The sequence below is a fragment of the Hippoglossus stenolepis genome, chromosome 8 (genome assembly GCF_022539355.2).
Source record: "Hippoglossus stenolepis isolate QCI-W04-F060 chromosome 8, HSTE1.2, whole genome shotgun sequence".
Lineage (NCBI taxonomy): Eukaryota > Metazoa > Chordata > Actinopteri > Pleuronectiformes > Pleuronectidae > Hippoglossus > Hippoglossus stenolepis.
In genome coordinates, this window is record NC_061490.1 from 21,976,089 (window position 1) to 22,003,978 (window position 27,890).

General features: G+C 39.3%; 1 protein-coding gene and 1 long non-coding RNA gene across 2 annotated transcripts; both read left to right on the plus strand.

Moving 5' to 3' along the window:
- On the plus strand, window positions 1–27,475 carry LOC118113714 (B-cell receptor CD22-like). The gene is made up of 9 exons (XM_047340760.1): window positions 1–99; window positions 1,114–1,404; window positions 17,988–18,263; window positions 19,067–19,351; window positions 19,715–20,005; window positions 22,320–22,595; window positions 24,003–24,278; window positions 25,686–25,961; window positions 27,391–27,475. Exons 2-9 carry the CDS (start codon window positions 1,140–1,142, stop codon window positions 27,453–27,455), a joined length of 2,010 nt encoding a protein of 669 aa, XP_047196716.1. The 5' UTR covers window positions 1–99; window positions 1,114–1,139; the 3' UTR covers window positions 27,456–27,475.
- Window positions 8,212–8,581, plus strand: LOC124852257. The gene is made up of 3 exons (XR_007032882.1): window positions 8,212–8,258; window positions 8,345–8,414; window positions 8,532–8,581. It is a non-coding gene; the product is annotated as an uncharacterized LOC124852257 (long non-coding RNA).
- Window positions 27,476–27,890: the final 415 nt, after the last annotated feature.

Genomic DNA, 27,890 nt, shown 5'->3' on the forward strand with positions numbered 1-27,890 from the left:
TTGAAAGAGCAGATGCAGATGAAGCTTGTTACAGATGCAGTCCCTCAAACCTCATTGGTAGAGGGGATGAGAGTCAACCAGTGTGCATACAAGTACTGTGTAAGTACTATGATGTTTCCAGTCATTTTTATGTAAATTCAAATACTTTGGTCATCTGCTTCCAGCTTGTGTGTGAAATGTCAGCCTCTGCTCTCGTTTAAATAACTTTCATTAGGGGGCGTGCCCGATTAGCCACTAAGTGAGCATGATGCAGGTATTGGGGTATTTTTAAAGCCCGAAGTATCTGCTGACGAGGAGTTTAGGAGCTTCAGAGGAGCTCCTTTACCACTGATTGTTGAATTTTTGTTCAGCAGAACTTTTACATTTACAAGAAACCTATGTAACACACACTAGAGCAGGGGTGAAACATATACGGCCCGCGGGCCGGATCCGGATGACTTTGCTAATTGTGAAAATTACAGAAAGACATAAATTGCATTTCTATAAAAGTAGCTGCTATTCCTAATCAGTCCACAGGGGGTCGCACTGTATCAGTAAGAGCATGCCATAGACTGTAAAACAAGTAAAGAGTAAGAGTAGCGATTTACACTGAGAACCAGAACTAAACATCAGTGAATCAGCATGTCTCTTAAGAATATGGAGGTTTATGAGTACAAACGTTTTGTAATTTTTTTAATCGATCCAGTAATTGCTTAAAAAACAGCGTAAATGCGATGTCTGCTCCGGAGGCAGCAGCGCTCGCTGCTCGCTTTGTGACGCGTTTGACGTCAAACGCGTCACAAAGCGAGGGAATCTGCAGAGGAGAGCCCAGGCAGATAAACAGTGGGCTGACGTCTGAGTTTTTGGTCTTTATGTTTCTAGTTTATTGTAGAAAGACCTTAAAATAGGGTTTATCATCCAAAAACCTTCACCAATGATTTAAATATAGAGAAATATTGTCGTTATGTATGCGTTATTATGCTATGATTTTACTGGTCTGGCCCACTTGAGATCAAAGTGGGCAGTATGTGGCCCCTTAACTAAAATGAGTTTGACACCCCTGGACTAGAGGGAAGAAAAACAATAAAATCATAATGTTCCTTCTTTAAAGAAGATTCTGCTTCCTCTCTACAGACCCGCCCACTGAACCTAAACTGTCTATGAGGTCTGAGGTCACAGAAGGTCAGACCATCACCGTCAGCTGCAGTGTTGAAAGTTTCCCACAGTCAACTCTCACCTTGATGAGGATCAACAAATATAGTCGGTTTTTAAAAATCACTGAAAATAATCTTAATTCACGACCCATCAACTCTCTCTACCACACGTTTACGTTTGTGACTTCAGCCGACGCTGGCTGGTACGTCTGCCGTGCCCAGAACAGTGAGGGCTCAAAGGACAGCAAGAAGAAGGAGTTGGTGGTGAAATGTGAGTGTTTCAGCTGCGGCTTTTTTTTTTCAACCAAACAGATCAAACCAAATTCTTCCTTTAAAAAATCTATCTATACAAAAGTAGCTTTTCTCATGTATTTTTCTATTAACTATTACTTCTGACAGTTGAAACAATAGCACCTGAGAAATGAATGACCTAAAGTAAATGTGTCTATTTGATTAAGAACTGTAGAGCTTAGAAAATATCAATAAACTACCAGACCCTATATAAAGTCATTTAATCTATAAATTATCAATAATAATGATCCAGTAATGTTACGTGGTGCCACTCTGCCACTTAATGAATACTCCTGCTAAACTACTGTGCTGCTTATTTAAATGATGAATTCAGGGCCTATACTTGTAATGGAGTATTTTTGTACTGCGATATTTCTACTTTTACTTAAATCTCTGTAGTTCTTCCACCAGAGTAAAGTATAATTCTGTTGATATTGAAGCCTTGTGACTTTGAGTTGTAAGTGTTCTTGTGATATACAGGTGCATCTCAATAAATTAGAATATCATGGAGAAGTTTGTTTATTTCGATAATTCAATTCAAAAAGTGAAACTCATATGTTATATAGATTCATTACACACAGAGTGAAATATTTCAAGCGTTTATTTTTTTTAATTTTGATGATTATGGCTTACAGCTAATAAAAACCTGAAATTCAGTATCTCAGAAAATTTGAATATTGTGAAAAAGTTTAATTTTGTAGACTCACGATGTCCCACTCGAATCAGCTAATTAACTCAAAACACCTGCAAAGGTTTCCTGAGCCTTTAAATGGTCTCTAAGGCCGGTTCAGTAGGACACACAATCATGGGGAAGACTGCTGACTTGACAGTTGTCCAGAAGACAGTCATTGACACCCTCCACAAGGAGGGTAAGCCACAAAAGGTCATTGCTAAAGTCGCTGGCTGTTCACAGAGTGCTGTATCCAAGCATATTCATAGAAAGTTGAGTGGAAGGAAAAAGTGTGGTAGAAAAAGGTGCACAAGCAACAGGGATAACCGCAGCCTTGAGAGCATTGTGAAGCAACGGCCATTCAAGAATTTGGGGGAGATTCACAAGGAGTGGACGGAGGCTGGAGTCAGTGCATCAAGAGCCACCACGCACAGACGTATCCAGGACATGGGCTACAACTGTCGCATTCCTCGTGTCAAGCCACTCCTGAACCAGAGACAACGTCAGAAGCGTCTTACCTGGGCTAAGGAGAAAAAGGACTGGACTGTTGCTCAGTGGTCCAAAGTCCTCTTTTCAGATGAAAGTAAATTTCATTTGGAAATCTAGGTCCTAGAGTCTGGAGGAAGAGTGGAGAGGCACAGAATCCAAGTTGCTTGAAGTCCAGTGTGAAGTTTCCACAGTCACTGATGATTTGGGGAGCCATGTCATCTGCTGGTGTTGGTCCACTGTGTTTTATCAAGTCCAAAGTCAACGCAGTCGTCTACCAGGACATTTTAGAGCACTTCATGCTTCCTTCCGCTGACAAGGTTTATGGAGATGCTGATTTCATTTTCCAGCAGGACTGGCACCTGCCCACACTGCCAAAAGTACCAATACCTGGTTTAATGACCATGGTATCACCGTGCTTGATTGGCCAGCAAACTCGCCTGACCTGAACCTTGTCAAGAGGAAGATGAGAGACACCAGACCCAACAATGCAGTCGAGCTGAAGGCCGCTATCAATGCAACCTGAGCTTCCATAGCACCTCAGCAGTGCCACAGGCTGATCGCCTCCATGCCACGCCGCATTGATGCAGTAATTCATGCAAAAGCAGCCCCAACCAAGTATTGAGTGCATATACTGTATATATGGACATACTTTCAGTAGGCTGACATTTCTGTATTAAAATCCTTCGTTTTATTGGTCTTATGTAATATTCAAATTTTCTGAGATACAGAATTTTGGGTTTTCATTAGCTGTAAGCCATAATAATCAAAATTAAAAGAAATAAACACTTGAAATATTTCACTCTGTGTGTAATGAATCTATATAATATATGAATTTCACTTTTTAATTGAATTATCGAAATAAATGCACTTTTCCATGATATTCTAATTTATTGAGATGCACCTGTAATTCAACACCACAATAGTATAATTTGTGGCGTAATGCAATGATGTTTTCACGGTTTGCATGTTATTGTGCTCCCTTTTATATATTAGTCTCCTACCTACAAATTTGCCATGAATTCCACCCTGACTAAAATAAAAAAACATATATTATACAGGATCATTCTATATTATAAAGACCATTATATTGAACAGTGGTTAAATCTGACAGTTCTCTGTTTCTATATTGTTGGTTACTGCAGACAGTCCCAAATATGACAGTTCAAGCCAATCCTGGTCTTGATGTATGAAGGAAAATGTATGGGTGACACTGGGCTGTACTGCCCGAGTCAACCCACCAGTAGGCTCTGTCACTGGAGGGAAGGCGACTGATGGGAGGAGGAAATCGTCAACAGACTCCAGACTCAGACCTTCAGGGTGAATTCAGCCAGTCCCTCGACAGTGGACTGTACAGCTGTGAAGCCTGGCGAAGCATTGGAAGTGAAAGTCACAGCCAGCTGAGGTTAAAGTCAGATGTGAGTAGAATGATGCACTTGTGATGGTGAATGGATAAACAAGGAGGATATATTCTACATTACTGCTGCGTATAAAGTAAATACTGATCAGACATTATGCTGGTTCCAAAAGGGAAGAAAACATTACTCCACAATATCAAAAAACTCCACAGGAGTTCTTTTAACTATGAGTGTAAATTCCATTCATTCATTAAACTTATCAACATTTCTTTAGGAGCTAAGAAGCGTCCTATTTCAACATGACTAAAGTGGCCTGTTGTCATAACCCGATTTATTTTAAATATCACTTCTCAAAAACAACGTTACAAAGTGCTTCCCAAATAACAAAAAAGTAAGCCTCAAAATATGAATATAAATTTAAAAACAAATTACAAATCTGTCAAAAAAGAACAAATAAATTAATAAAAACTAGACCTACTTAAAATCAGTGAATGAAATACAAGATGAAAGTTTGTTTCAGCTCCTAAACTCAGTCTGCTGTCTGTCCTCATTCAGGCTGTTCAGAGCCTCAGGGCTCTTGTTCAAGCTTTGTCCCCCAACTTTGTCCTCATATATTGATTTAATTTGAATTTGCAGACTGAAATCTTCTGCATAGTATTCACAATATTCATTCTCCAGTGGACCGTCACTCACATAGCAAGTGTCTTGGTCCAGATTTGTCCTGTAGACCACGAGAAGACCAAGTGCCGGATCATTGCCTGAAGTGGCCCACATCCGTGTGCTATCTGGGTTGTGAATTAACCTGAAAAAAAGAATCTAATGTTTTCAGATTCACCTGTTGTTGAGATAAAGGTCATTTCACTTGGGTCCTTTTTCCAGATAACCGAGGAAGCGAGCATTTCTGTCAGTGGCTCTTCCTGATAGCAAGTGAAAGTTGATCGTTCTCTCACGTTAACCTGTATTACGATGCCAATCCTGCTGACAGCTTACTTCCAGCTGACACTTTATTTTTCATCCAAACATCAAACCAAAACTTCCTTTAAAGAAACTATGATGCAAAAGCTAATTTTCTCATGTATTTCTTTGGTGGTCAATTTTTAATTAATTATTACTTCTGACAGTTGAACCAATGACACCTGAGAAATTAATGACCTAAAGTACTTAAATCTCTGTAATTCTTCCACCAGGTAAGTATAATTCTGTGAAATTGAAGCCTTGTGACTTTAAGCAGTTATAAGTTTTCTTATAGTATAATTTGTGGTGTAATTGTGTAATGCAATGTATTGTTTTCCTGAGTTTTGCATGTTATTGTGCTCCCCTGATCCACCTTGCCAAACTTACCTTGATTTACACCCTGATGAAATAAAACATTATGTATTATGCAGGATCACTCTATATTATAAAGACCATTATATTGGACAGTGGTTCAATCAAGCAGTTCTCTGTTTTCTATATTTTTGGTTACTGCAGACAGTCCAGCATGTGACAGTTCAAGCCAATCCTGGTTTTGATGTGAAGGAAAATGTGTCGTTGACACTGGAGGCTGTACTGCCCGAGTCCAACCCACCAGTGAGCTCTGTCACCTGGAGGAGAGAGCGACTGATGGGAGAGAGGAAATCTGACCTACAGACTCAGACTCAGACCTTCACAGTGAATTCAGCCAGTCCCTCTGACAGTGGACTGTACAGCTGTAAGAAGCCGCAATGACATTGGAAGTGGAAAGTCACAGCCAGCTGAGTTAAGTCAGATGTGAGTAGAATGATGCACTTGTGATGGTGAATGGATAAACAAGGAGGATATATTCTACATTACTCGTATAGAAGTAAATACTGATCAGATGTGCTGGTTCCAAAGAAGAAAACATTACTCCCACCTTATCAAAAATATTGAAGTTAAAGGAACAGTAACCTAAAATCAGTGGCTGTAGTTTGTTTCAAGAGAAAATTGCTGAGAAAAAATCGAAAGTTTCACGCAAGGTGAATCTGACCAGTCTGTTTTATCTTTTATTGTTTAATGCCCATTAACTGGTGAAAAGGTTCACATTTTTTTCTCGGTCTGGCTTTAAAGAGCAGCAATAATGTCACTTCATTTGTTGTGTTATTCATGTTTGATCTTTGATGATGTTCAGAAAATCCGTTGTCTTTTCTCCTGAATTTCTTGGCTAGTTGCTCCAAAACACACAAACATCACGGAGTCGGCAGAGAGAAGCAGGAGCTTGACGGGAGGAGCTCCGTGATGCTGAACTGCATCAGTCACAGCTTTCCCCAGTCCACCTCTACTCATGGTACAGGAGGATCAGGGCGAGAAAGGATAAGCTTGTGTCCGAGCATCAAAACTTCACACAGTGTACTCAAACCAGTCAGGAGTCTACTGCTAAATGCATGAAAATGAAGTAGACCAAAGTTTGTCTGATCCCGTCCATCTGTTTGAACGTGAGTGAATTTCAAGACCTTATAACTGTGTGTTTTATTGATCAGGAGACATGTGTGAGGTTTATATCAGACTAGTTTTCTGGTTGTCCGTCCATACGTCCTATGTCCTATGTCCTACGTCCTTCGCACAAACACACAATTAGAATCAGGAGTGATAACTGATTTGATTTTGGTAGCCAAAGGTCAAGGGTCCAAGCTCTGCCATGATGCTCCCTCTTCTAACCACGGAAACTATCAGCACATCCCGAAGTTCCTCGTTCTGCTCTATTTGTCTGATGATTATCATTTTAATCATCGTAGTTTTAAGGTGAATGAATAAGAAGTGCATTTGATTAAATGAATACATTTCAGACAAGGTCTAGCATGTGTAACCACATCATGTCCCTCTATGTTTTCAGATATGGAGGAAGAAATCTATTCAACAGGAACAACAAACAGAACATTCTTATTTGGTTTTTGGTGATGAAACATTTGTTTAAGCCATTCACTGCTTCTTTATGAAAACCTCGGACAGAAGTGACATATCCTGTGTGTGTGTGTGTGTGTGTGTGTGTGTGTGTGTGTGTATCATTTCAGGGTTGGTGTAATGGTACCAGGAGGAGAGTCTGACGAATGAGAATGTCTCTGCAGGCCTATCCCAAGGAGCAGAGACGACCTCTTGTCAGAGCAGTTGGGCGTCAGGGGCCCAACGGCGCCAGCCTCTTCCAGACAGCACGTAAGACCGCACCCACACAACACACTGTCCCACCCAGGACAAGAGGACACTGTGTGGGACAGAGAGGTCAGACATGGGCTGCTATGTACAGTCAAAGCATCCATTTATTTTCTAGATCCTCCAGACATGAATGGCACAATGAAAGTCTGCCCTGTTATTTATAATATTCATTGACTCTGTGCAGTGTTTATTCTTATATATCTTTATATTCCACAGGCCTCCGGCCGACATCAACGTTGTTTACAGCACTTTGAATCTGCCCCAGGTGAGTCAGGTTGAGACAACACTTTAAAAACAAAGTAACAAGTTAAAACAATCATATGGAGACTTTAGTAAAACTCGAAGATTTATATTAAAGAGTTTAATTCAAAGTGTCTGGTCATGGTGGCCTGTTGTCAGAACCTTGTGTTAACACAATAGATTAAGTAAATTATTTAACTACCAGTTGTTGAAACTTCAAAATCTATTTCTAATTGGCTATTTGTATATTGGATCGTAGGAAACAGTGATTATGGAAGTTTGGGTATGAATTCCAGGATATTTAAGACTCTGCTTCATCACTTCTGATATATTACAGCTGTAAAACTACTAATTCTTCTAAAAACTCTAAATTATGTGATAATTTCAATAATATGTTATCAAATATGTTTTAATGGTGATATTACAAAGCCTCAGTCCCAGAATGTGTTATTAGTTTTATTTTGAGTTCACACGATGCAAGGATCTGAAACAGACAACAACATGTGCACATTAGATTTAAAAATTGTAAATAAATAATCTATCAGGATATCTACAAGCCCCTCAAATTGACCATGTAGAGCTACTGCCTTCCATCTTCTATCATCAGTATTAGTCTGGCTCTACAGGCAGATGTATGCTTTACTGTTCAAGCTGTTGCTTTTCCCTCCTTGTACTTCCATATCCTGCCTCACTGTTTGCCCTGTCAGTAGCTGTCTATCAATTGCACTTATATCTCAGTATACTGGGGCCAGTAATTAAAAGACAACCTGTACAGCATCCATTTTAGAGCATGGTGGGCGGTTCGGTTCTGTGATGATGCTGATGTTTCCTGTCTGCTCAGGCTACCTCTGCACAAAACCCACAAGACAGCAAGCTGGAAACACGAGACGATTATGTCAACTACACTTCTCTGCACTTTAAGAATAAGATAAAGTGAGAATTTAATCTTTGTGTAACAATACCAGAACAACAAAGGTGTTATTGATCAGCACACGTCATGTTGATATTTGTTCTTCAAGGAACAAGCAAAGAAAGGTGGAAGAAGACCCTGTGTATGCGATGGTGTCCAAGCCAACGCGAGTTAGAAAGGTCAGGAACCGTGATTTCTCATGTTGTTATATCAGTCTCTATATTTTGCTATTAGTTGAATTTAATCCAGAAATTGTTCCATAAATAATCTATAAACTACCTCCGCTCTCATCCTAGAATGAACCAGAGAGCCTGCAGGACTATGAAAACATTAGTAATGCAACTGCGTTACACCAACATCTCCAAATCTATTTAGCGACCACACCAGTGAAGGTGAAGTGGAGCTCTCCCACTATTCACAGGTGACACATTCACAGCGAGGCCCCGGCGTTAGACGACCAGCAAGCTCGGCTCACACGAAGATGAGAGTTAATGCTCTGGCAGTCAGGATTTGACCCAAGATGTTCTGCGTCCTGCTTTTTACAGCTACCTCAGGCCTGAGAAGTTTATATTCACAGAAGTCATCACAGAGAGTCTGAAGAGTTCATGTGTTAAGCAAAATAGGTCGTATTAAGTAATCTGCACAGTAATGTAAGCTGGTCCAACAAACCTTATGCAGCTACAACAAAACCCTACGTGTAGCCATTAGGAGTATTTTAAAACTAGTTAGCAAGAAGGCACAGAAGTTACATTACTGAGCTAAAATATAATATATTAATATTTGCAACTGTTAATTAAAGGTTTTGAGGAAAACAGTGAACGTAGCAAAATGTAAGGGATAAGCGGTTAAAATCCTTATTTTGCAACTTAAAATGTAAATAATGTGAGTGTAAAATGATTGTATTAATAACTTTTTATATAATCTATATATATAAAATGACATGCAGTTAGACAAGAAATGCTGAGAATCACTGCTGAATGTTTTTGTCCTTTCCAGTGTTGTGAACTTAATCCAAACCCACACACCTGAAATGTAAATATCCTGTAGCTCAAATAAAAATGAAATATGTTGGAACAAATGATGAACTTTAAAGTTTATTGACATTATTGTTGGATTGTGAACATGTCACGAGCGAAAGGGTTTCTGAAGAATACATGTACACACAAAGCGCATTTGCAGCATGAAATGGACATTATCTTGTGATGCATTTCTATTAACGGACCATGTAAACCTTAGATTTACTTGAGTTAAGTAATAAGTAAAATAAAATAAAAGTATATGACTATATCCTGAACTTTAACTCTTGGCAAGTATCAAAGTAAAAGTACAAATTCTGAGACATTAGGATACTTTATTAGATCACGTTATTACATTTTCATACAGGTGCATCAATGAGTCACGATTTTAGTTGCCATGGGCCAGACCACGTAGCAGGAGGGCAGTATCCCTTGAACTAAATATGCACATTTTTAAGATGTTTGGAGCAGCTGTTGGTTAACAGCAGCTTCAAAAGGAAACCATGTCAGTGGACAATAGCATAAATGACTTAAGAGGCCGCTCACTGCAGAGACAGCGGTGTACTGGGTTCTCTTAGCTTCGGTGGGAGATCAGAGAAGAGCCTGGCAGAAGAGGAGAAGCCAGTCTGGAAACACTGAGGTCGCAGGGTGTGACGCAGCCTAAAGTCTGCACGTGGTCAGACCCTCCACCCTGGAGAAGTCACAGCTTCCCTGGTCTGTTGGACGACTTGGGCAAAGACCTTCCAGAGATCCGAGCAAGCCCTTCTCTTGGCTCTCGATGCTCCACCTCAGCCTGGTCACCCAGAAAAGGAGGCCTTCAAAGCTCTGGTATGGGCCGCCTGTACGTCATCTATCTGGTGGGATATCTGCCATTCCCGTCCCCCTGGTGGCTTCTATGGTGGACTCGAGAGTGTGGCAGTGCGGCTCTGACAGCTTTGATTGTCTGCCTGGATGACAAATCAGTCAGCGACTGGCCCGGCAGCGGGCGCGTGGAGACCTGGGCTGCGGACATGGCCTCTCAGGAGGTTACCAAGGGAAGTGAAGCGGCGGCTGGCGGCGGCAGAACAGGACTGGCCACGGTGTAAGTCAAAGCTGGTGGAGATGGCCATGCCCAGACACGCCCGTTATGCCAGCCGCTCCTTCACCGCCATGCTACAAGCTCTGAGCGGCGCCATTGATGAAATGGCGGCGATGCTGTGAATCATGGCTGCAGCTCTCGGGGAGGGTGAAATGCTTTTCTCTTTTGTGCGATGTTTCCTGTTCACGTGTTGTTCACCTGCACTTTTATGTTTATTCAACTCTTCACAAACCAACTTTTGATACGTTTTCACATTGTTAGATGAAGTTTTAAATAGAGACACTGTAAATACTATGTGAGCATAAATTCTCCAAATAAATATATAAGTACTGAAAACACTCTGTGCCTATTAACAAGAACTTCACACCTAAACAAACAAAAAGAGGAAGTGGGAGGAAGTGCATCTGGGTGCAGATACTGTGAGAATGCTGCGAACGCTATCGCTGTAATCTGAACACCTACAGAAGCTGTTTTCTGGCTTGCATGATGGGGATGCAAATAAAGTATTTTAAAGGTTTTAGGTCAAGTGTAGAAACTTCCTTTGTAAAGTCTCATTCTCTGAGTGAGGCTGTGTGTGACAGACTTCAATCTACAAGTGGGTCCTCTGAGAGTAAGAACAAGCTTCTATGGTTATTTATCTCCCTCATGATGTTAATCTACTAGAGTAAAATGTAGTGTTTTATTTTAGAAGTTTTATTTACAGTATATACACTGATTACAAACTATTATTTCTTGGGGGGATAAAACAAGAGGATTTTTCGTAAAATTTGAATCCAGATCACTTATTAACAATAATAATAATAATAATAATAATAATAATAATAATAATAATAATAATTTAAAACCCTTTCTTCCATTCCCAGTTGAAATACTTTTTCCAAATGAAAACTGAAACATCAGTTTCAGATGTCGTAGTTCCCTGAAGACTGAGATGAACCCAAAGAGCCAGATATGACTTTTTTAAACAGTATTATGGAAAATTTGAATTTAATGAATACACTGATGTTTGCAGTCAAAGTATTTGATATGTGTTCTGGGGTTTCTTTGAATAAAAGTGAATTGAACAAATAGCTAATGTCAAATAAAATTAAAAAACGAAACTATAAACTATGATATTTAGTTATTAAAGGAAAAAAGAAACTGAACTCTGGGATTAACAAAGGCTTATATTCTTTTTTAAAGAATATGTTCCAAATATTCCATTTAAAATAATTACATTTATTTATCTTTAAAAATGACAAATTCTGCGTAGAGGTAGAGATGACTTTGTGATTTCAATTCATCAATTTTTGTAAACCACAAGTTTCACAACCATCTTGAAAGAGGAACAAAACAAAGACAACTCTAACTGTCAGTAAAAGAAATGAAAAGAGGAAGAAAGAAATTCTGGGGCGGAGATGAAAATAACATTGATCACGTTTTACAGTAAAAGAAAAGTTCTGTGATCTTGTGATGTTTTATCCACTTTTTCAGTTTTTATTTGTTTCCAGAAATCAGTTGTAGTCCCACATGAGATGGGCTCAGACAGTCACGTGGTTAGTTTTCCTGGCCCTAATAAAACGTAAGGATTTTATTTCTCCACTTTAAAACAAGGTTTTCCAACATTTGCGTGGAATTAACTGACTTCTCCACTTGTGTTTTCACACGACAGATGTTTCTACAAGTAACCTAAAAATCCCTTTAAACTAGAACCTGGTTGGCTGCCAGCTACTGAGGGATCTGCTCTGAAATTAATTGCTAAGTCACAAGAGATGTTGATGATCATAGCGCAAACTGGTTTGGATGAAGATGAGCGATGGGTCCAAGTGATGAAGACTATATTACCACTATCATTTACAGCACAAATACCTGGACACGTCACGTTCAGTTGCAACTTTGCAAGCAGAGTGAAATACATCGGTTCTTCATCTTCAAGTTGAAGAATGGGGTGCACTAATTGACCCACTGTGCAGTATTTTGATCTGTGACCTGAGAACCGTGACAGCGGAAAGTATTCTTTGAGATTCGTAGGGGAAGTTAAAATGGTCATCTGAAGAAGTGACCCTCAACGTTGAAGGTATGTATAATAAAAATCTGAAAATTAAAATACATTTCAGAATATACATAACATTACAATTAGTGGACAAATGTGTCCTTCATGCCCCGAGCAACGACATTTATTAATTAATAAGCAAACGTACATGAAAATGAACATTTGAACAAACACCAGTGATAAAAACTACAGAATCCATCTTTGAGATCATTTTAGTTGATGTGTATTTTGACTTTTTAGTTTGGTCCATGTCCCATTCACTAAAATTCAGTACGTGAGATTTATACCACAGTCAGGCAGCAGGTGGCGATCTAGACACTTTGGCTTCACTTTAAGTCGATGGTTTGAACTATTCTAGATCAGTTATGACTCTAGAGCAGTTTGGCTATAGCTTCACTCTACATAGTTTCCCAGTCAAGTCGGCTACACCTTTAAAAATCAATGTTTCTATTAAAATAACGTCTTCTCAGTGACACTGCCACAATTTAGAATTTAGCTGTTGTGTAGGCATCATCACATTTCTCTTGCTCTCATATTCTCAGTAAACCGTGCCGCTCACTTTTGAGGACCAGCTGTCGTGGTGGAGTCCGGCGAGTCACACTCACATGCTCCACTTCAAGTTCATGTCCTTCAAACCCTCACATTCAAGATGTGACTCAGATCCCGACGGACACAGGCCACAGACTTTCATCAGATAAGGGAAGAACCACCTTCAGCTTTAGAGCCTTGGGGAGGATAGCGGGAGGTGTTTTCATGCCAAACACAAGGACAACACGGACAAATATTTGATCCAGAATATTACAGTCACTGTTAAATGTAAGTTGATAGATTCATTTTTATTAATTAATACTGTTTTTAGGTAATACACCCTGCTGATATGATTATTATTATTATTACTCTAGAAGGCTGGTTCAAAACCCAACTTTGCTGTGATCTTTCTGTTAAGTTTGTATCTTCTTCCCAGTCTACATGAGTTCTCTCCCAGTACTCCAGCTTCGCCCCACAGTCAAAGACATGCAGATTGGATAGAAGTTCATTGGAAACTCATTGTGTGAATGGATATTTGTCTCTGGATGTCAGCCCTGTGATACGCTGGGAACCTCTCAAAGCTCCAAGTCAGCTGGGGATTGGCTCCATCCTCCCACAACCCTCAAATGTCCTGATGTCATCAGGCTGCTCTGGATAAATCATCAACTTGTGGCGTGTCTGTGATTTTCAGTCATTTACCTCTTTCCATTCTGTGTATTGATTTAATTTAATTCTGAACTAAAATCTTCTGCATATTATTCACAATACTGGTGTAGTGGACCGTCACTCACATGTAGATGTCTTGGTCCAGATTTGTCCTGGGCCTGAGAAGACCAAGTGCCGGATCATTGCCTGAAGTGGCCCACATCCGTGTGCTATCTGGGTTGTGAATTAACCTGAAAGAAGCTTCTGTTTCAGATTCACCTGTTGTTGAGATAAAGGCCATTTCACTTGGTCCTTTTTCCAGATAAGCGAGGAAGGCAGGCATTTCTGTCAGTGGCTCTTCTATTAACCAAGTGAGGATTGGTGGTTCTCTCCACGTTAACCTGTGACACGATGCAATCCTGCCCCGGCTGACTTGTAGCTGACACTTTTTGTTTTTAACAAACAATAACCAAAACTTTCCTTTACAAAACTATCCATGCAAGTAACATTTCCTCATGCATAATTTCATGGTGGGTCAGAACTGTTTAATTAATTATTACTTCTGACAGTTCAACCCAATAGCACCCTGAAAATTAATGACCTAAGAACTTAAATCTCTGTAATTCTTCCGCAGAGTAAAGTATAATTCTATTAAATTGAAGCCTTGTGACTTTAAGCAGTTGAAGTTTTCTTATAGTATAATTTGTGGTGTAATTGTGTAATGCAATATATTGTTTTCACAGGTTTGCATGTTATTGTGCTCCTAGTCCACTGTCTCCAAACTTACCTTGATTTACACCCTAATTGAAATAAAAAACATATATTATGCAGGTTCATTCTATATTATAAGACCATTATATTGGACAGTGGTTAAATCTGACAGTTCTCTGTTTTTATATTGTTAGTTTCTGCAGACAGTCCCAAACATGTGACAGTTCAAGCCAATCCTGGTCTTGATGTGAAGGAAAATGTGTTGTTGACACTGAGCTGTACTGCGAGTCCAACCCACCAGTGAGCTCTGTCACCTGGAGGCGACTGATGGGAGAGAGGAAATCGTCCAACAGACTCAGACTCAGACCTTCAGGAAGGCAAATTCAGCCAGTCCTCTGACAGTGGACTGTACAGCTGTGAAATAGCAATTACATTGGAAGTGGAAAGTCACAATGACTGAGGTTAAAGTCAGATGTGAGTAGAATGGTACACACTTGTGATGGTGAATGGATAAACAAGGAGGATATATTCCACATTACTGCGTCTAAAGTAAATACTGATCAGGCGTGCTGGTTCCAAAGAAGAAAACGTACTCCACAATGTATTTACCACAGGGTTCTTTTAACTATGGTGTAAATTAATTCATTTATTAAACTTATCCATAATTTCTTTGAACTGAAAACGTCTATTTCAACATGACTAAAGTGTTATATTGTCATAACTTGATTTATTTATTTAAAAAATCGTTCCTTAAAAGAATAAATAAAAGAATAAAAACTAGACCTACGTAAAATCAGTGAATGAAGTAAGATGAAAGTATGTTTTCGGCTCACAGCTCAGTCTGCTGTGCTCCCTCCATTCCAGGCTGTTTCAGAGCCTCAGGACTCTTGTTTCAAAGCTTTGTCCCCCAACTTTGTCTTAGTACAATAAATCGTATCAGCTGGACTGATGAAGAGGAGTTTAGGAGCTTCAGGAGAGGAGCTCCCTTTACCACTGATTGTTGATTTTTGCTCTGCAAGAACTTTTACATTTACAATGAAACCTATATAACACAGACTAGAGGAGAGAAAAGCTATAAAATGTAATGTTCCTTCTTTAAAGAAGATTCTGCTTCCTCTCTACAGACCCGCCCACTGAGCCTTTACTGTTTATGAGGTCTGAGGTCACAAGAAGGTCAGACCATCACCGTCAACTACAGTGTTGAAAGTTTCCCACAGTCAACTCTCACCTTGATGAGGATCAACAAATATAATTCGGTTTTTAAAAATCACTGAAAATAATCTTAATTCACGGCCCATCTAACTCTCTCTCTACCACATTTACGTTTGTGACTTCAGCCGACATGGCTGGTACGTCTGCCGTGCCCAGAACAGTGAGGGCTCAAAGGACAACAAGAAGAAGGAGGTTAGTGAGTGAAATATGATGTTTATTTGCGGCTTTTTTTTTCAACCCAAACAGATCAAGTAAAATTCTTCCTTTAAAAAATCTATCACTTATACAAAAGTGACTTTTCTCATGTATTTTTCTATTAACTATTACTTCCAATAATTGAAACAATAGCACCTAAGGAAAATGAATGACCTAAAAATAAATGTGTCTATTTGATTAAGAACTGTGACTTAGAAAATATCAATAAACTACCAGACCCTATATAAAGTCATTTTAATCTATAAATTATCAATAATAATGATCCAGTAATGTTCGTGTTTCACTCTGCCACTTAATGAATACTCTGATAAACTACTGTGCTGCTTATTTAAATGATGAATTCACTGGGGCCTATACTTGTAATGGAGTATTTTTGTACTGCGATATTTCTATACTTTACTTAAGTCTCTGTGGTTCTTCCACCAGGTAAAGTATAATTCTGTTGATATTGAAGCCTTGTGACTTTGAGTTGTAAGTGTTCTTGTGATATACAGGTGCATCTCAATAAATTAGAATATCATGGAGAAGTTTGTTTATTTCGATAATTCAATTCAAAAGTGAAACTCATATGTTATATAGATTCATTACACACAGAGTGAAATATTTCAAGCGTTTATTTTTTTAATTTTGATGATTATGGCTTACAGCTAATAAAAACCTGAAATTCAGTATCTCAGAAAATTTGAATATTGTGAAAAGTTTAATTTTGTAGACTCACGATGTCCCACTCTAATCAGCTAATTAACTCAAAACACCTGCAAAGGTTTCCTGAGCCTTTAAATGGTCTCTAAGGCCGGTTCAGTAGGACACACAATCATGGGGAAGACTGCTGACTTGACAGTTGTCCAGAAGACAGTCATTGACACCCTCCACAAGGAGGGTAAGCCACAAAGGTCATTGCTAAAGTCGCTGGCTGTTCACAGAGTGCTGTATCCAAGCATATTCATAGAAAGTTGAGTGGAAGGAAAAGTGTGGTAGAAAAAGGTGCACAAGCAACAGGGATAACCGCAGCCTTGAGAGCATTGTGAAGCAACGGCCATTCAAGAATTTGGGGGAGATTCACAAGGAGTGGACGGAGGCTGGAGTCAGTGCATCAAGAGCCACCACGCACAGACGTATCCAGGACATGGGCTACAACTGTCGCATTCCTCGTGTCAAGCCACTCCTGAACCAGAGACAACGTCAGAAGCGTCTTACCTGGGCTAAGGAGAAAAAGGACTGGACTGTTGCTCAGTGGTCCAAAGTCCTCTTTTCAGATGAAAGTAAATTTCATTTGGAAATCTAGGTCCTAGAGTCTGGAGGAAGAGTGGAGAGGCACAGAATCCAAGTTGCTTGAAGTCCAGTGTGAAGTTTCCACAGTCAGTGATGATTTGGGAGCCATGTCATCTGCTGGTGTTGGTCCACTGTGTTTTATCAAGTCCAAAGTCAACGCAGTCGTCTACCAGGACATTTTAGAGCACTTCATGCTTCCTTCCGCTGACAAGGTTTATGGAGATGCTGATTTCATTTTCCAGCAGGACTTGGCACCTGCCCACACTGCCAAAAGTACCAATACCTGGTTTAATGACCATGGTATCACCGTGCTTGATTGGCCAGCAAACTCGCCTGACCTGAACCTTGTCAAGAGGAAGATGAGAGACACCAGACCCAACAATGCAGTCGAGCTGAAGGCCGCTATCAATGCAACCTGAGCTTCCATAGCACCTCAGCAGTGCCACAGGCTGATCGCCTCCATGCCACGCCGCATTGATGCAGTAATTCATGCAAAAGGAGCCCCAACCAAGTATTGAGTGCATATACTGTATATATGAACATACTTTCAGTAGGCTGACATTTCTGTATTAAAAATCCTTCGTTTTATTGGTCTTATGTAAAATTCAAATTTTCTGAGATACAGAATTTTGGGTTTTCATTAGCTGTAAGCCATAATAATCAAAATTAAAAGAAATAAACACTTGAAATATTTCACTCTGTGTGTAATGAATCTATATAATATATGAGTTTCACTTTTTGAATTGAATTATCGAAATAAATGCACTTTTCCATGATATTCAAATTTATTGAGATGCACCTGTAATTCAACACCACAATAGTAAAATTTGTGGCGTAATGCAATGAATTGTTTTCACAGGTTTGCATGTTATTGTGCTCCCTTTTATATATTAGTCTCCTACCTACAAACCTACCTTGATTTACACCCTGATGAAATAAAAAACATATAATATTCATGGTCATTCTATATTATAAAGACCATTATATTGGACAGTGGTTAAATCTGACAGTTCTCTGTTTTCTATATTGTTGGTTACTGCAGACAGTCCCAAACATGTGACAGTTCAAGCCAATCCTGGTCTTGATGTGAAGGAAAATGTGTCGTTGACACTGAGCTGTACTGCCGAGTCCAACCCACCAGTGAGCTCTGTCACCTGGAGGAAGACGACTGATGGGAGAGAGGAAATCGTCCAACAGACTCAGACTCGGACCTTCAGGGTGAATTCAGCCAGTCCCTCTGACAGTGGACTGTACAGCTGTGAAGCCACCAATGACATTGGAAGTGGAAAGTCACAGCCAGCTGAGGTTAAAGTCAGATGTGAGTAGAATGATGCACTTGTGATGGTGAATGGATAAACAAGGAGGATATATTCTACATTACTGCGTATAAAGTAAATACTGATCAGACGTGCTGGTTCCAAAAAGAAGAAAACATTACTCCACAATGTCAAAAACACCACAGGGTTCTTTTAACTATGGTGTAAATTAATTCATTCATTAAACTTATCCAACATTTCTTTGAACTGAAAACGTCTATTTCAACATGACTAAAGTGGCCTGTTGTCATAACTTGATTTATTTAAATAGCACTTCTCAAATCAACGTTACAAAGTGCTTCCCAAATAACAAAAAAACTAACAACACATCAAAATATGAATACAAATTTAAAAACAAATTAGAAATCTGTAATAAAAGACTAAATAAAAGAATAAAAACTAGACCTACGTAAAATCTGTGAATGAAGTAAGATAAAAGTTTGTTTTCAGCTCCTGACTCAGTCTGCTGTCTGTCCTCGTTCAGGCTGTTTCAGAGCCTCAGGGCTCTTGTTTCAAAAGCTTTGTCCCCCAACTTTGTCCTCATGTATTGATTTAATTTGAATTCTGAACTAAAATCTTCTGCATAGTATTCACAATATTACATTCTTAGTGGACGTCACTCACATAGCAAGTGTCTTGGTCCAGATTTGTCCTGGGCCACGAGAAGACCAGAAGTGCCGGATCATTGCCTGAAGTGGCCCACATCCGTGTGCTATCTGGGTTGTGAATTAACCTGAAAGAATCTTCTGTTTCAGATTCACCTGTTGTTGAGATAAAGGTCATTTCACTTGGGTCCTTTTTCCAGATAAGCCGAGGAAGACGAGCATTTCTGTCAGTGGCTCTTCTGATAACCAAGTGAAAGTTGGTCGTTCTCTCACGTTAACCTGTGACACCGATGCCAATCCTGCCCCGACGACTTACTCCTGGTACCGCAGCAAAAATCAACAAACTGACTCATGGTGGAATCCCACAAACAGCCGTAGTCTGCGTTTAACAATACAAAGAGCAGATGAAGCTTGTTACAGATGCAGCGCCTCAAACCTCATTGGTAGAGGGGATGAGAGTCAACCAGTGTGCATACAAGTACTGTGTAAGTACTATGATGTTTCCAGTGATTTTTCCGTGAATTCAAATACTTTGGTCATCTGCTTCCAGCTTGTGTGTGAAATGTCAGCCTCTGCTCTCGTTTAAATTACTTTCATTAGGGGGCGTGCCCGATTAGCCACTAGGTGAGCATGATGCAGTTATGGGGTATTTTTAAGCCCGGAAGGATCTGCTGACGAGGAGTTTACGAGCTTCAGGAGAGGAGCTCCCTGTACCACTGATTGTTGAATTTTTTGTTCAGCAGAACTTTTAAATTTACAAGAAACCTATGTAACACAGACTAGAGGGAAGAAAAACAATAAAATCATAATGTGCCTTCTTTAAAGAAGATTCTGCTTCCTCTCTACAGACCCGCCCACTGAACCTATACTGTCTATGAGTTCTGAGGTCACAGAAGGTCAGACCATCACCGTCAGCTGCACTGTTGAAAGTTTCCCACAGTCAACTCTCACCTTGATGAGGATCAACACAAATTATCAGTCTTTAATAATCACTGAAAATAATATTAATTCACGACCCATCAACTCTCTCTCCCACACGTTTACATTTGTGACTTCAGCCGACGCTGGCTGGTACGTCTGCCGTGCCCAGAACAGTGAGGGCTCAAAGGACAGCAAGCAGCAGAAGATGGTGGTGAAATGTGAGTGTTTCAGCTGCGGCTTTTTTTTTTCAACCAAACAGATCAAACCAAATCTTCCTTTAAAAAATCTATCTATGAAAAAGTAGCTTTTCTCATGTACTTTTCTTTTAACTATTACTTCTGACAATTGAAACAATAGCACCTGAGAAATGAATGACCTAAAGTAAATGTGTCTATTTGATTAAGTACTGTAGAGCTTAGAAAATATCAATAAACTACCAGACCCTATATAAAGTCATTTAATCTATAAATTATCAATAATAATGATCCAGTAATGTTACGTGGTGCCACTTAATGAATACTCCTGTTAAACTACTGTGCTGCTTATTTAAATTATGAATTCAGGGCCTATACTTGTAATGGAGTATTTTTGTACTGCGATATTTCTACTTTTACTTAAATCTCTGTAGTTCTTCCACCGGAGTAAAGTATAATTCTGTTGATATTGAAGCCTTGTGACTTTGAGTTGTAAGTGTTCTTGTGATATACAGGTGCATCTCAATAAATTAGAATATCATGGAAAAGTTTGTTTATTTCGATAATTCAATTCAAAAAGTGAAACTCATATATTATATAGATTCATTACACACAGAGTGAAATATTTCAAGCGTTTATTTCTTTTAATTTTGATGATCATGGCTTACAGCTAATGAAAACCCGAAATTCAGTATCTCAGAAAATTTGAATATTGTGAAAAAGTTCAATTTTGTAGACTCACGATGTCCCACTCGAATCAGCTAATTAACTCAAAACACCTGCAAAGGTTTCCTGAGCCTTTAAATGGTCTCTAAGGCCGGTTCAGTAGGACACACAATCATGGGGAAGACTGCTGACTTGACAGTTGTCCAGAAGACAGTCATTGACACCCTCCACAAGGAGGGTAAGCCACAAAAGGTCATTGCTAAAGACGCTGGCTGTTCACAGAGTGCTGTATCCAAGCATATTCATAGAAAGTTGAGTGGAAGGAAAAAGTGTGGTAGAAAAGGTGCACAAGCAACAGGGATAACCGCAGCCTTGAGAGCATTGTGAAGCAACGGCCATTCAAGAATTGGGGAGATTCACAAGGAGTGGATGGAGGCTGGAGTCAGTGCATCAAGAGCCACCACGCACAGACGTATCCAGGACATGGGCTACAACTGTCGCATTCCTCGTGTCAAGCCACTCCTGAACCAGAGACAACGTCAGAAGCGCCTTACCTGGGCTAAGGAGAAAAAGGACTGGACTGTTGCTCAGTGGTCCAAAGTCCTCTTTTCAGATGAAAGTAAATTTCATTTGGAAATCTAGGTCCTAGAGTCTGGAGGAAGAGTGGAGAGGCACAGAATCCAAGTTGCTTGAAGTCCAGTGTGAAGTTTCCACAGTCACTGATGATTTGGGGAGCCATGTCATCTGCTGGTGTTGGTCCACTTTGTTTTATCAAGTCCAAAGTCAACGCAGCCGTCTACCAGGACATTTTAGAGCACTTCATGCTTCCTTCCGCTGACAAGGTTTATGGAGATGCTGATTTCATTTTCCAGCAGGACTTGGCACCTGCCCACACTGCCAAAAGTACCAATACCTGGTTTAATGACCATGGTATCACCGTGCTTGATTGGCCAGCAAACTCGCCTGACCTGAACCTCGTCAAGAGGAAGATGAGAGACACCAGACCCAACAATGCAGTCGAGCTGAAGGCCGCTATCAATGCAACCTGGGCTTCCATAGCACCTCAGCAGTGCCACAGGCTGATCGCCTCCATGCCACGCCGCATTGATGCAGTAATTCATGCAAAAGGAGCCCCAACCAAGTATTGAGTGCATATACTGTATATATGAACATACTTTCAGTAGGCTGACATTTCTGTATTAAAAATCCTTCGTTTTATTGGTCTTATGTAATATTCTAATTTTCTGAGATACAGAATTTGGGGTTTTCATTAGCTGTAAGCCATAATAATCAAAATTAAAAGAAATAAACACTTGAAATATTTCACTCTGTGTGTAATGAATCTATATAATATATGAGTTTCACTTTTTGAATTGAATTATCGAAATAAATGCACTTTTCCATGATATTCAAATTTATTGAGATGCACCTGTAATTCAACACCACAATAGTAAAATTTGTGGTGTAATGCAATGTATTGTTTTCACAGGTTTGCATGTTATTGTGCTCCCTTTTATATATTAGTCTCCTACCTACAAACGTACCTTGATTTACACCCTGATGAAATAAAAAACATATAATATTCATGGTCATTCTATATTATAAAGACCATTATATTGGACAGTGGTTAAATCTGACAGTTCTCTGTTTTCTATATTGTTGGTTACTGCAGACAGTCCCAAACATGTGACAGTTCAAGCCAATCCTGGTCTTGATGTGAAGGAAAATTTGAGGTTGACACTGAGCTGTACTGCCGAGTCCAACCCACCAGTGAGCTCTGTCACCTGGAGGAAGACGACTGATGGGAGAGAGGAAATCGTCCAACAGACTCAGACTCAGACCTTCAGGGTGAATTCAGCCAGTCCCTCTGACAGTGGACTGTACAGCTGTGAAGCCACCAATGACATTGGAAGAGGAAAGTCACAGCCAGCTGAGGTTAAAGTCAGATGTGAGTAGAATGATGCACTTGTGATGGTGAATGGATAAACAAGGAGGATATATTCTACATTACTGCGTATAAAGTAAATACTGATCAGACGTGCTGGTTCCAAAAAGAAGAAAACATTACTCCACAATGTCAAAAACACCACAGGGTTCTTTTAACTATGGTGTAAATTAATTCATTTAATAAACTTATCCAACATTTCTTTGAACTGAAAACGTCTATTTCAACATGACTAAAGTGGCCTGTTGTCATAACTTGATTTATTTAAATATCACTTCTCAAATCAACGTTACAAAGTGCTTCCCAAATAACAAAAAAAGTAAAAACACATCAAAATATGAATATAAATTTAAAAACAAATTACAAATCTGTCATAAAATAATAAATAAAAGAATAAAAACTAGACCTACGTAAAATCAGTGAATGAAGTAAGATAAAAGTTTGTTTTCAGCTCCTGACTCAGTCTGCTGTCTGTCCTCGTTCAGGATGTTTCAGATCCTCAGGACTCTTGTTTCAAAAGCTTTGTCCCCCAACTTTGTCCTCATGTATTGATTTAATTTGAATTCTGAACTGAAATCTTCTGCATAGTATTCACAATATTACATTCTTAGTGGACCGTCACACACATAGCAAGTGTCTTGGTCCAGATCTGTCCTGGGCCAGGAGAAGACCAGAAGTGCCAGATCATTGCCTGAAGTGGCCCACATCCGTGTGCTATCTGGGTTGTGAATTAACCTGAAAGAATCTTCTGTTTCAGATTCACCTGTTGTTGAGATAAAGGTCATTTCACTTGGGTCCTTTTTCCAGATAAGCCGAGGAAGACGAGCATTTCTGTCAGTGGCTCTTCTGATAACCAAGTGAAAGTTGGTCGTTCTCTCATGTTAACCTGTGACACCGATGCCAATCCTGCCCCGACGACTTACCTCAGCTGACACTTTATTTTTTTAACCAAACACATCAAACCCAAACTTCCTTTAAAGAAACTATCGATGCAAAAGCTAATTTTTCTCATGTATTTCTTCGGTGGTCCAGTTTTTAAATTAATTATTACTTCTGACAGTTGAACCAATAGCACCTGAAAATTAATGACCTAAAGTACTTAAATCTTTTAATTCTTCCACCAGAGTAAAGTATAATTCTGTGAAATTGAAGCCTTGTGACTTTAAGCAGTTGTAAGTTTTCTTATAGTATAATTTGTGGTGTAATTGTGTAATGCAATGTATTGTTTTCACAGGTTTGCATGTTATTGTGCTCCCTAGTCCACTGTCTCCAAACTTACCTTGATTTACACCCTGATGAAATAAAAAAACATACATTATTCAGGGTCATTCTATATTATAAAGACCATTATATTGGACAGTGGTTAAATCTGACAGTTCTCTGTTTTTTCTATATTGTTGGTTACTGCAGACAGTCCCAAACATGTGACAGTTCAAGCCAATCCTGGTCTTGATGTGAAGGAAAATGTGTCGTTGACACTGAGCTGTACTGCCGAGTCCAACCCACCAGTGAGCTCTGTCACCTGGAGGAAGACGACTGATGGGAGAGAGGAAATCGTCCAACAGACTCGGACTCAGACCTTCAGGGTGAATTCAGCCAGTCCCTCTGACAGTGGACTGTACAGCTGTGAAGCCACCAATGACATTGGAAGTGGAAAGTCACAGCCAGCTGAGGTTAAAGTCAGATGTGAGTAGAATGATGCACTTGTGATGGTGAATGGATAAACAAGGAGGATATATTCTACATTACTGCGTATAAAGTAAATACTGATCAGACGTGCTGGTTCCAAAAAGAAGAAAACATTACTCCACAATGTCAAAAACTCCACAGGGTTCTTTTAACTATGGTGTAAATTAATTCATTTAATAAACTTATCCAACATTTCTTTGAACTGAAAACGTCTATTTCAACATGACTAAAGTGGCCTGTTGTCATAACTTGATTTATTTAAATAGCACTTCTCAAATCAACGTTACAAAGTGCTTCCCAAGTAACAAAAAAAGTAAAAACACATCAAAATATGAATACAAATTTAAAAACAAATTACAAATCTGTCATAAAAGAATAAATAAAAGAATAAAAACTAGACCTACGTAAAATCAATGAATGAAGTAAGATGAAAGTTTGTTTTCAGCTCCTGACTCAGTCTGCTGTCTGTCCTCGTTCAGGCTGTTTCAGATCCTCAGGGCTCTTGTTTCAAAAGCTTTGTCCCCCAACTTTGTCCTCATGTATTGATTTAATTTGAATTCTGAACTAAAATCTTCTGCATAGTATTCACAATATTACATTCTTAGTGGACCGTCACTCACATAGCAAGTGTCTTGGTCCAGATTTGTCCTGGGCCAGGAGAAGACCAGAAGTGCCGGATCATTGCCTGAAGTGGCCCACATCCGTGTGCTATCTGGGTTGTGAATTAACCTGAAAGAATCTTCTGTTTCAGATTCACCTGTTGTTGAGATAAAGGTCATTTCACTTGGGTCCTTTTTCCAGATAAACCGAGGAAGACGAGCATTTCTGTCAGTGGCTCTTCTGATAACCAAGTGAAAGTTGGTCGTTCTCTCATGTTAACCTGTGACACCGATGCCAATCCTGCCCCGACGACTTACCTCAGCTGACACTTTATTTTTTTAACCAAACACATCAAACCAAAACTTCCTTTAAAGAAACTATCGATGCAAAAGCTAATTTTTCTCATGTATTTCTTTGGTGGTCCAGTTTTTTAAATTAATTATTACTTCTGACAGTTGAACCAATAGCACCTGAGAAATTAATGACCTAAAGTACTTAAATCTCTTTAATTCTTCCACCAGAGTAAAGTATAATTCTGTGAAATTGAAGCCTTGTGACTTTAAGCAGTTGTAAGTTTTCTTATAGTATAATTTGTGGTGTAATTGTGTAATGCAATGTATTGTTTTCACAGGTTTGCATGTTATTGTGCTCCCTAGTCCACTGTCTCCAAACTTACCTTGATTTACACCCTGATGAAATAAAAAACATATATTATTCAGGGTCATTCTATATTATAAAGACCATTATATTGGACAGTGGTTAAATCTGACAGTTCTCTGTTTTCTATATTGTTGGTTACTGCAGACAGTCCCAAACATGTGACAGTTCAAGCCAATCCTGGTCTTGATGTGAAGGAAAATGTGTCGTTGACACTGAGCTGTACTGCCGAGTCCAACCCACCAGTGAGCTCTGTCACCTGGAGGAAGACGACTGATGGGAGAGAGGAAATCGTCCAACAGACTCGGACTCAGACCTTCAGGGTGAATTCAGCCAGTCCCTCTGACAGTGGACTGTACAGCTGTGAAGCCACCAATGACATTGGAAGTGGAAAGTCACAGCCAGCTGAGGTTAAAGTCAGATGTGAGTAGAATGATGCACTTGTGATGGTGAATGGATAAACAAGGAGGATATATTCTACATTACTGCGTATAAAGTAAATACTGATCAGACGTGCTGGTTCCAAAAAGAAGAAAACATTACTCCACAATGTCAAAAACTCCACAGGGTTCTTTTAACTATGGTGTAAATTAATTCATTTAATAAACTTATCCAACATTTCTTTGAACTGAAAACGTCTATTTCAACATGACTAAAGTGGCCTGTTGTCATAACTTGATTTATTTAAATAGCACTTCTCAAATCAACGTTACAAAGTGCTTCCCAAGTAACAAAAAAAGTAAAAACACATCAAAATATGAATACAAATTTAAAAACAAATTACAAATCTGTCATAAAAGAATAAATAAAAGAATAAAAACTAGACCTCCGTAAAATCAATGAATGAAGTAAGATGAAAGTTTGTTTTCAGCTCCTGACTCAGTCTGCTGTCTGTCCTCGTTCAGGCTGTTTCAGATCCTCAGGGCTCTTGTTTCAAAAGCTTTGTCCCCCAACTTTGTCCTCAGGTATTGATTTAATTTGAATTCTGAACTAAAATCTTCTGCATAGTATTCACAATACTACATTCTTAGTGGACCGTCACTCACATAGCAAGTGTCTTGGTCCAGATTTGTCCAGGGCCACGAGAAGACCAGAAGTGCTGGATCATTGCCTGAAGTGGCCCACATCCGTGTGCTATCTGGGTTGTGAATTAACCTGAAAGAATCTTCTGTTTCAGATTCACCTGTTGTTGAGATAAAGGTCATTTCACTTGGGTCCTTTTTCCAGATAAGCCGAGGAAGACGAGCATTTCTGTCAGTGGCTCTTCTGATAACCAAGTGAAAGTTGGTCGTTCTCTCACGTTAACCTGTGACACCGATGCCAATCCTGCCCCGACGACTTACTCCAGCTGCCACTTTTTTTTTCATCCAAACACCTCAAACCAAAACTTTCCTTTAAAAAACTATCGATGCAAAAGTAGATTTTTCTCATGTATTTTTTCAGTGGCCCAGTTTTTTTAATTAATTATTACTTCTGACAGTTGAACCAAAAGCACCTGAGAAATTAATGACCTAAAGTACTTAAATCTCTTTAATTCTTCCACCAGAGTAAAGTACAATTGTGTTGATATGAAGACTTTTGACTTTGAGTTTTAAATGTTCTTTTGATATAATTCAACACCTCAATTTTTGATAATGTGTGGTGTGATTCTGTAATTCAATGTATTGTTTTCACAGGTTTGCATGTTATTGTGCTCCCTAGTCCACTATCTCCAAACTTACCTTGATTTACACCCTGATGAAATAAAAAACATATATTATGCAGGATCACTCTATATTATGAGCCATTATATTAGGAACAGGTGGTTAAATCTGACAGTTCTCTGTTTTTTCTATATTGTTGGTTTCTGCAGACAGTCCCAAACATGTGACAGTTCAAGCCAATCCTGGTCTTGATGTGAGGAAAATGTGTCGTTGACACTAGGCTGTACTGCCGAGTCCAACCCACCCAGTGAGCTCTGTCACCTGGAGGAGGCGACTGATGGGAGAGAGAAATCGTCAGCAGACTCAGACTCCAGACCTTCAGGGGTGAATTCAGCCAGTCCCTCGTGGTGCTGTACAGCTGTGAAGCCACCAATGACATTGGAAGTGGAAAGTCACAGCCAGCTGAGGTTAAAGTCAGATGTGAGTAGGAATGATGCACTTGCTGATGGTGAATGGATAAACAAGGAGGATATAATTTCATTACTCGTCACAAAGTAAATACTGATCAGACGTGCTGGTTCCAAAAAGAAGAAAACATTACTCCACCTTATCAAAATATTGAAGTTAAAAAAGGAACAGTAACCTAAAATCAGTGGCTGTTGTTTGTTTCGAGAAATTGCTGAGAAAAAATCAAAAGTTTCACCAGGTG

Excerpts from the sequence above, each read along its gene's own strand:
- LOC118113714 (XM_047340760.1), top strand. The coding sequence starts at position 1,140 with ATGAGGTCTGAGGTCACAGAAGGTCAGACCATCACCGTCAGCTGCAGT. Across the intron at positions 18,264-19,066 it reads AGCTGAGGTTAAAGTCAGAT|ATAAGCCGAGGAAGACGAGC; the intron begins GTGAGTAGAATG and ends TCCTTTTTCCAG. Across the intron at positions 20,006-22,319 it reads GCAGAAGATGGTGGTGAAAT|ACAGTCCCAAACATGTGACA; the intron begins GTGAGTGTTTCA and ends TGGTTACTGCAG.